At 42.7% G+C, this 10,674-nt stretch overlaps 1 protein-coding gene across 1 annotated transcript in view; it reads left to right on the top strand.

Moving 5' to 3' along the window:
* The first annotated feature begins 693 nt into the window (after positions 1-693).
* ADGRA1 (adhesion G protein-coupled receptor A1) overlaps positions 694-10,674 on the top strand; it is a 791,567-nt gene continuing 781,586 nt past the window's right edge. The window contains exons 1-2 of the mRNA XM_086922531.1: positions 694-1,057; positions 2,295-2,503. Of these exons, the coding sequence (XP_086778657.1) occupies positions 694-1,057; positions 2,295-2,503 (573 nt within the window). The remainder of the gene's footprint in view (positions 1,058-2,294; positions 2,504-10,674) is intronic.

Here is a 10,674-nt window from a genome sequence, read left to right as displayed (position 1 = left end):
TTATATTTTAAAATGTGTATGTTGTAATATGTATGTTTGTGCTTTTATGACAAATTGTCGAATAAAGCTGTTTTGAAATGAAATGAAATATGTATATATGTACATATACACACACACACACATATATGATCAATCAAATACATTTTTAGCTGATTGCATAGAATCAGAACTACATTGCATATTTCTTAGACACAGGGACTGAAGCATGCATATTCATTCAGAAAAAAATTCCTCAGTCAAAAATATTTATTGACACAAGGCAACGTTTTCATGGTTTACACAAGAGAATTGTAATTGCCTAATTAAATGATATGTTCCTCTAATTAATTGCATAGCTATAAGTTATCAAAAGCAGTGATTAGCAGCCTTGCATCAATGCGGAGCGGCAAGTGCGGGGCCTTTGTTGTTTGCTTTATTGCCATTGCATGTTCTGAGCTCATGTAGCGCTCAAATTATTTGATATTACTGAAAGGATTTCAGAACCCAAAGAATACTTTTGGAGAGAGGCTTTCATGTAACTTGTCGGCTTCTGTTGTAAGTGAAGGGGAAACATGGTCGGGGCTGTCTCTTTAAATCAGTTCTGCAGTGTTGATGGACCCCGTAGCAAGCGCGGCAGGAACCATTCTCACCTCTGCAGCAGGGAGCTTGACCATATAGACGCACACATGCAATCAAAACGTTTTCCCTTTTAATATGCGCCGTAGCAGTCCCATTCCCATGGTTACAGCTCCTGCATCCCCGGCTGCAGCCAGGTTGCTGAAAAACAGAGACAGCCTATATTCCTGGTGCAGGAGTTTAAAACATAATGAAAGCCACCCTGTTGTGACTTGCATTCTAAATCCCTCTTTTTCCTCGCTCGTTGTACAGCACACTGGAGCCGCCGCTGCTCTGCTCGGGGAGGCTCCATCCTTGCAATCTGTTGATAACTGCACTTCCAGGCTGCGGCTCGTCGTCTTTCGGGATGGGAACTTACCCCCCTGCCCTGGGAAGTCATCACACCTCGCAGATGCCGGTAAATGCCGGGCGGTGGTCACAGCAGTTGAGTACTCTGAAATAGGTAAGTGGCTGTTTAGCGGTTGTTTCGTCAGCCTGAACGCTGCATTTCACGGCGTGCTGTAGAATGCAGAGCAGCTCCCGCGCGCTGCCTGTCAGCCGGTGCAACAGGAATCTGAGCGCCTGAATGACTGTCGCATTTAGAGGAGCTCCGGGCGTAGAAAGTGCTTTATTTCCGTAGCGCTGCCGTTCTTCCTGATTCCGTGTGAGTATCTGGGTGTCTGTTGCGGCAAGTGAGTTGGAGCAGAGCGTGCCGGGGACGAGGACGTCTCTGGCCATTGCTCGCTGGTAAAATATTGCAGCTGTCTGGGGGAGAACGGCACGCCGGATTTGGAGCCTTAACGTCCTGTTACACGAGAGCGAGTGAGTACCCATTATAGCGCAATGTGCTGAGCGGCGTGCCTCTTGGCGCTAGGGCGTAGAGATCAGGAGGTGATGGAGTGATATTTGGAGAGGTTGGGAAAAGGAGATGAGTGAAGGGATTGGGAATGCGGAAGGTGGGAAATGATTTAGCTAAGTGGTTACACAGGTGGGAGGTGGGGTGATGGGGAATCTGTGGAAATGGGAGCTCGTATAGCAAAAGGTCACAGGGGTTATGAAATGAACAGAGTAAACTATGGTAGAAGGTAAATCTTCGGACGGGGGAGAGTACGAGGGGTGAAAGGGGGAGGGTGGGGGTTAGGTATGGGAAGAATGGTGGGATCAAAGGTAATCAATTCAGCAGTTTTGTTGGCATATGAGAGGCGTCTCCGTCCAGTATGTGCAGCCTGAGGAGCGGGGTCTTCCGTAGATACCTACCTACCTTGTCAGTGCGCTGGCCTTAGAAGGGTTGTTTGGGCTTTATGACTGAATATCTATGTGACAGCATTTCATGATGTCAATATTACCACTTGTATCTCATTTTACTTTCTGTTATATGCCGTTTAGTAGCGTCCAAGACTGCGTTAGTGCTAAGTCTCTAAACGCGCCCACGCTGTCTTATGCCCACTGCTGACTGATCATCTCCCAGCAGCACAAACGAGTTCTGATCAATGTGCTGCTGAGTTTTAATATGAGGGCTCTGCGCCTCCCAGGAAAACATCAACAGGCTGCAATGGCCTTTCTGATGGATGAGCGCGACGTAAAACTTTGTTTCCGATCAATCAGCCCCTAGAATGCCCGGATAATGCAGCTGCGAATGTAACGCACTGAGCGCCGGTGATGCTCACTCCATCCCTTCCACTCGCTTCTTCCCTCTGCAGATGGGTCCAGCCGTGGACAGCTCCCCGACGCTGTGAGCAGAGGCGCGAGGCGCGGCGCCGAGGGCTCACACCCCAATGCAGCCTTTTGGAATGATGACGTTTTAGACGGACATGGAGGCTGGCGTGGAAAAGGGAGCCACATAATTCGCTCAGCGCTATCTTTAACCACCAGTCAATGCGCACGTCACAGTAACTTCGCAGTGCTAATGGTGAGTACGTGAATAATGCTAACTTGAGACTGGTCGTGCGTGAGTCACGTACATGTACATTTATATGGCTCTGTTCATAATTATAGAAATGTTCATATGTTGTTTGTAAGTACATAGCTTCTATATATGTAAAGTTCTCTGCAACTGGGAATGTATCTTTCGCCCTGCCTCTGCGGCGTGGCATTAACTTAGACAAATGTTCAATTCTGAACGTGTAAACTTAATTATCTTCCTGCCCTGATGGTAGGAGGCAGGCCTGCTTATACGTGTAATTAGACGCACTCCCGGCACGTCTAAGTTCGATCGAGGACTGTGTCACAATAAAGCGATATAAATAGCAGGGCCGGGCTAAAAAGGTAGGCTCGTTTGCGTTTTATATCATTAAATCTTTGAAACGCTGCCCTCTCCCTTCTCTGCCCTGCTCTCTGTCGATCATGCTAATTAGTTTCAGACATACCGCAATGTTGAATCATTTAATAAATGACGGAAGACTCGCTGCTCTTCCTCCCTTGAAGCGAGGCTTTAGTCATCCTGGTGCCATGGGACGAGCAGATAGATAGTTTAGTGACGTTGGATCCTTTTTTTTTATGAATGTGATGTTGAATAATTCCCGGTGCAACACTGACACGCCAGGCGTTGGTGATTCATTCATATCCACACCAGCAGTTTGCATTAATTTACCAATCACCCTTGGGAGGAAGTTACTTCAATCACATTTTCTGTAGAAAAATGTCTTTACCCAGCCATGTGTGATTTGGACGAAGGAACAAAGGGCATAACTAGAGGTTTGTTGCAGCGGAAACATATGCGGAGAAATGTTTGATTTTTGCAATTCCAGAGGTCGGCTGCCAGCTCCCAATAAAATGTCTGGTTAACCCCATGCCAGCCATTTGTCAAAGGGGGGGGGGGGTGTCTACTCTGCCTGCGCTCTAGTGGATGCCCCGTGTTTACATCGGGAGATGACTTATGATAGTGCAAAGAAAGCATTCTCCATTGCTGGAAAAGACAGCAAACACAGACGAGAAGGATGGAGGGGAGGCGTGAGTGGAATACCAATGGGCTCGTGTCAGATGGAGGCCAGAGGACATCCAATCATTGCACGAGGCTGTAACAGTGACTCGTTTCATGTGGATGTTATTGGCCACTTTGTAAAAACTGATTGCCCTCAGACATGCTTGCTGCATTTTTCTCGACCAGTAAAGGGACAAGTCGGGGGTGTGATCACTGTGCAGGCTGCTGGCTCCACTGAGAGCCTGTCATCTCCATAGACATGCTGGGGTGAATTGGCGAGTAAGACATCATGGTTTGGCTGTAAAATCATGAGTGGACATTTTAGTTAATGGCCAGCTAATGTTACAGGCGCCACGCCCAATCTAACAGTCCACTTAAGGGTATTTCCAGTTTGGCGCAATTTTCAAATCATTCCAGCGAAATGTAGTGTCAAAGAGTGAGTGCAAACAAGAATTGAGTGTGTGCACCTTTTTCCAGAGCAGTGGTCTTCCTATGTAGTATTCGTTTGTTAGATTCATCTTGGATCTGCTAAAATACACTTAAATGAGTGTCACGAAGGTGAAAGGAAAATAGTGTTCACAATATGCGCACCTGGGCCCATCTTTTGGAATTAAATACAACTTGTTTGAATCTGTTGCTACATATGTTTATAGTCAGGGCACAGTCTATGTGAGAGGGGTACAGGTGCACTGCAGCAAAGTCTAGAGGCCAACATGAGTGAATGATAATGCCACTGAAATTGCACGTGATCCAGCGCTCCTAATGAAAAACTGTCTCACAAACGCTACTCATCTCCACAATACTCACCATTAATCATGAATCACTACCAAGGCCCATAAACCTACGAGACAATTTTTGAGCAACTGAATCATGTGACCAAATTAATCAGAACTATTCACAAACTATTTACACATTTATTTACAACTGCAGTTTATCATTTCTTATCATGGTTTTAAAACAACATATGTCATTTAATTAAGTCACAAAGGCGAATGGATCAACTAATGATAACTAGACCATGAATAAACAAGACCAGCTTGTCATTTCAAAATCTTATTTTATTAACTTTTATTCAAAGAAAGAGCATTTTTAATCAAGAATCTTATTTTATTAGCAAAGTGAAAGCATCATTTTAAGGAAAAGACTTTTAGACTGACATATTAAAGACAAATCAGTTAGCATGAATTTAAAACAAAATATAAGTTTCCATTCCCTAAATTCTAACTCCCTGTCTAAAAACTCTCTTCACCTAATAGAAGAATCATAAAAGTCTGCTATCCTTACGTGCGCCAAAGTGTCCAACAGCACGTCACACCCTTCAGGAATCAGAAAACGAGGAGAGATTCCCTCCTCCCCATGAGCCAGGTTTTATACCTTTCTAACTAGCTAAAGTAACAACATTTTGCATTCTTCTTCCCAAATCCAAACTTGTCATTGGCTGAGCCGTGTCAGTCCACCAGTATGTCATAACCATCTCCAAACCGAGAAGGGGCTTTTCTTTAGCCCTAATGTCCTTTGCTTTCGAGTCATTTTGCTTCCTTGTAAAAGTATCTTTTATTTGAGCTACAGTTCATGACTTCCTTGCCTTGGCAACCTTGCAGCTTCCTGTCCTTGGACATTCTCACCATGAGCACATTAAGCACAACTTATTCAACAGTATTTTCTGACAAAATTGTCGACGTGGTAAAACTTTCCACTGTGCAAGGCTCCTTTCTGGACAGGATTCGAAAACACCATATTTTGAAGGCCAAAGGCCTCTCACGGAAACTAATATTTAAACAAACACAAAACAGTAATAATTAAAGAATTGAGACCCATTCTGTTACCCACCCTCTTTGTTAATTATTACCCTGTTAATTTATGTTACCTGGCTATCACACAAAGCAGCATTTATATTAACCTTCCTCTTTTTGAGCATAACGATTCTCCACGAGCTTTTGCCACAGAAAAGACATAACATCACATAAGCACACTAATAGGCACATGCCATTAATTAAACAGCCGCATTTAATACTGACAAAGACAATAGACAAGGTTAGTTTATTATTTTCCACATACTTGCAATTGCAACATAGAACATAAAAATTAGTCCCACATGTTTTTCTGTATGTATGCATTTTAAAACTAAGTTGATTAATCATTTCAATACATGCTTATTAATACGATTACATTTGTTATGGAAGTTTAACTTTGCAAGTTTGAACAAAATCTCATTCATCTGCTCGCTCCATCACACGTCAGTGTGCCCCTGCTCTGCCAAAAGCCCCGAGTATATGGGGATATATTTACCCATATTCCAAAGAGTGGTTAACTAGAAACTGATATTCCAGTCACCCACCACACTTGTTTCACCCTCTCCAGGGGCCAGACAATGTTTTTGAAAGGCGGCCTTTCCCTGTGCTCTCTACCTTCAGGCTGCAACTTGTGGAAACTTCATGCTCTCTGAAGTTCAGGAATGGTCAACCTCTGCAGCATGTGGCAGGCCTTTGCAATCTGACTTATTTTACATGTTTTAGACAACAATTTATTTATTGATTGTCTATTCTTATAGCACACTCAGGGCGTTAAGGGAGATTAAAAAAGTGAGAGGTTCTTTAAAAGGGATGTGGCCTATGTAAATAATGGTGTGGTTTAAGCATATAAACCACATTTCTGTGCTTCCCATCCAACCGGTATTTTGGTTCCTCTCAAAGTGTTCTGTTATTGCATCCAGATATGTAGGGCAACAATTGACATACTCCTAAAACTAGCCAGGACTATTGGCTTTGCCAATGGTTGTTAGCTATTTAAAATAAATAAGCAACAATAATGATTTTGCTGTAAATAATGAATTTTTAAGATGTTCACTTCTGAAATTGTGACACTCATATAAACATTACTGAGGGCTGTGGATGGGTAGCAGTCTTCAGAGTGTCTCAGTCACTACTTTTATATTCACTCTGTGGGAAACGTACACCTTTTTCGGTCCACATCTAATCTATCTGCATATCTTGCACTAATTTCTTTACTCTTCTGCACTTTCTTTTCGCTTTCTCCTAAATGCACTTCTTCAAACATTCTCACTTCACCACCTCCAAACACACAACCAACCCATTCACATGTAAGCACTGCAATTTCTTTTACTTTTGCCTCGCTAATATGTTGCCTTCCTTCACACACATTCAACAGAATCACTATTGCAACTGGAATATGTGACCATTGCTCTGTGTGCTCTACAAAGAGGCCAAGGATTGGATGATCACAAATTCTAAACACTGTTTTTGGCCCACTGACAAGCACAATGAGACACTTGCACTGCCTTCAGCTCAACTCCAGGGCTCTCAACCGTGGCCGTTATAAACATCTAGAGATGACTCAGTTCAAAGTATGCACTATACAATGAAAAATACAGTGACATAACATCCTGGAAACAGCTAACACTCTTAGAGGGGGAAATATTAAGTAAAACATGTCAAATGTAAACAGAAACAAAATCGTTGACATATATTACCTTAAGGCTTTTTACATTCTTTAATCAGAAGAAGGATCAGTGTTTTTGCATTACAGTTAAGGACCTGAATAGAGGGCCAGACAAGGACCCGCTTCAATATCCATTTTGAATTACTGCCAGGTCTAAGACCCGGCGGGACCCACCAATTTAAGGCCCTGAGCCAGGGTTGGATTGGGATTAAAAATCGACCCAGACATGCTAAAAAAAAGTGGCCATCATTTGCATATTGCCATTCTGCAAAACACTGCTTCGTCAAAATTTTATTTAAAAAAAAGGGTGGGGGCGGGTTTAAAAAAAATGTAAAGATTATTTTACACTGGCGAAACACACCTGAAAACAAGTAAGGCCACTTCTGCACCGCCCTCCTGCCCCCTCTCAATAAGCATATATTAATGGGCCTGCCCGCCAGAGAAAGGGAGTAACATCTCTGCCGTTGATAAAAGGCAGGTAATGTACGCCCATCTGCCTCCAGAAAGGCCACACAGGCAACCACTGGGCTGCTACTATCATCAAATAATGCAAAATCCACCCAAATCGGCCCCCCAGGCTTCTCAAAGAAGCAGCCCACAGCAGGAATTCGGATACTAGCCCCTCGGGCATTGCCCGAGTGCCCGCGTTACCAATCCGACGCTGCCCTGAGCACACTGAAGCAAAATAGGGTTTCCCTGGTGCTACAAACATCAAAACGAATCACACAGGGAAAAAAAAAACTAGGTAGTGGTCGGTGGACTGTCTGAAAGAGTGAGGCAAAGTATTCTATAGCTTGACAGGGTCAACAGAGCAGGATGTACCACCCCAGAGGGAACGCTTAAAGGAAGATATTTTTATGAGAGCTATTATCGAGGAGCATTACAGGGCCCTAGACAGAGCATACAAAAGAAAGTTATTACACAGGCATCCTGGAACAAGACAAGCACTTGCACTATTGCACATACATGGGGACTAAATCGAAACTATCATTCAACTGGTAACCAGTGCAGTTCAACCAGATGTTATGCCACAGGGACCTTTTTAAGACTGACCCTAATTCAAAAATCATCCAGTAAGCCATGTCTAGGTTGCATGAGCTGCAACTTGTTCAGTAGGTATTTAGGCAATTTTGTACACAAGGAATTGCAGTACTCAAGCTAAGCTGAGACAAAAGCCTGTCAACAGGACTGTGATGTTCCAGAGAATGCATGGGGGAACATTTATTAGGGAATTGAAAAGTAGAATTTGGTGGGCACTACCCTGCTGATTTGTGGCATCAGAGATAGTGCACTGTCTTTGATGAATCCATGGTTTCTATTCTGATTCGTGTGTGCTGGATTGTGTCCTAGAAATAGGTAGAGCATTTAGAACCAGGAAGAGGATAGTAATAGAACAGTTTATAAAAACTGACATGTGTTCTGAGTAACAACCTGATATTGGCCCTTGTAGCATGGCATAGACCTTTCAAATTGATATGTGGCTTGCACACCGTCTTGCCACTTGAAATATGCAAGTACTGTAACTGGTGATAGAGTTTGTCCTCCATAGATTGCCGGTGATCGGGTGAGAAGTGAGAGTGAAACTGAAAACTATCCTGTACAATGCAGTTCTGCACGTATTTGACATTGCAATGTCAAGTATTTTACGAGATGCTTTGATTGGAAACCATTTATGCTTTTCAGGAGTTGATTTTGAGACGTTAATAACCGGACATCTGTTCGTTTTGAAAGTGTCCAAGTGTCCAGTATTTGTGGCCTATTTTACAACCTTTGTATTTGGAAGACATGTTTTTGTCATTATTCAACGGATTTGAATGCAGATACATTTTCAGATGGAACCTTCATGTTTGCTCTTCACTAATCACTATTTTTTAATAGAAATTCAAATTTCCCGTAGCCTTTCATATAAGAGCGTTATCGAATATTCAGTTTACGCAGTAGATCTGTATTTCATATAGTTTTTAAGTGTCTTGTTCAAAGGTGTTTGATATTTGGTCAATTTATCTTAGATAGTTTCGAAGCTGCAAATATCTACCGAGTTGTATCGGGGCCTCGATTTTAATCCACATTTATTTTTTAAATGTTCTTTCTTCTAAAGCAAGAATCTAACTAGCGCAATAGCAAATCTGACGTCTTTGAGAAATGTATCTATTGCAGAAACTGTGGAGTTTTCCATAAAAATATAGTTTTTTTCTTAGTTCTTGGTACTTAAAGTGTACTTTTGTATGTTTACATAATTTGCTCGACACGCTGAGGTACTTTAATTTTTGACTAATGGTGGAAAGCTCTGTACACCATGGTAGTTAATCACGTGATTTTTGTGCAATCTGAAGGTCAAATTAAGTTTTGAGGTCTGAGTGCTTTGATCCTCATTTTAAAGATTTGACAGTTTACACTGGATAAATATGGGCTTTACATTAAAAAAAACTGTTTATTCTTTCTATAATGTTAGAGCAAGTGCGTTTTTTTTGTAAATACCTTAATACGCTAAAGATTGGTGTTATGGAAGCACAATTAATATTTGTATAATTTATGAAATGCATAACACAGATGGGTGTGTTTCTTTTTGATAATCTACCCTGCAAGTGTCTTTCCATTTTCATACGATATTTACTTTAAGCATGATTCTAGCTTCCTTGGTGCATTTCTTCCCAGGTATTTCAGTTTTGTTTATAACCACATTTAGTGATACTTCCGGTACAAGCTAGAAAGTCAACTAACCATAAAAAAGGCCTTTGTCCATCCAGTCACTACATCAGCAGAGGAACACATAATAATCAAGCAATCCCTACATCTAGTTCATGGTAAGCTTATCACCTGACCCAGACCTTCTCATGTTTACAAGAGTAACCCGAGCTTTGTATATGATTTGCTCCAGCTGGGCACACCAGTCCACCCCCTTTGCCAGTCTGCCACCGGGGAGAAAATGAGGACCTCCACTTATGAGCAATTTCTCACTTAGCCACCAACATTATAACCCCCCCACATATCTTACAGTAATCCCAACAGCACCACTCTGGGAGTAAAGACAAGCAGGCGGCCCAACATAGCAGAAAGTTCCTTTCCAATTTAACCCCTTGGCTGCGGGGCACATTCCCCTGCTGTGCTGGGGGGAGGGGGGCGCGCACATCGCCCCGGTGCTCATGACGAGCTCAGCTCGTCATGAGCCACGGTTCTCGTGTGCTCATGACGAGCTGATCTTGTCACAACCATGCCCGTTTAATGGAACGCTCAGCACAGCTTGGGAATTAGCCCCGCGTGTGAGTGTTCCATAGCTCATGAATAAGCATGGGAGGGGTTAATCCCAGAAGGGAGCTAATGCCAGAGAGGACTAAACACCTTGATAGAAATCTGCTTCCAGCATTTAACATCTAGGACAATATGCTCAAGCCAATCTGCGGGCCCGTTGAAGCCATTGAGCAATAATATACGCAATATGCAGATAATTGAGTGGATGTATGACATGACAACGCAGGCTTTTACCCCACGCTGCCATTACAACGCTGCTTTTACAACGCAAGTCGTTACAACGACTTGCGCTGTAGGCGCTGGATTGTGGAATTGTTTAATTTTCTATTCCAAATCCAGCCCACGTTACAGTAGGGAAGGTGTTGGAATAGAAAATTAAACTATTCCTTTTCCAACAGCGCCCTCCAGCGCAAGTCATTGTAACAACTTGCGTTGTAAAAGCAGCGTCGTAA

The sequence above is a fragment of the Lissotriton vulgaris genome, chromosome 5 (assembly GCF_964263255.1).
Source record: "Lissotriton vulgaris chromosome 5, aLisVul1.2, whole genome shotgun sequence".
Taxonomy (NCBI): Eukaryota; Metazoa; Chordata; class Amphibia; order Caudata; family Salamandridae; genus Lissotriton; species Lissotriton vulgaris.
This window is presented reverse-complemented; position numbering and strand designations above follow the sequence as displayed.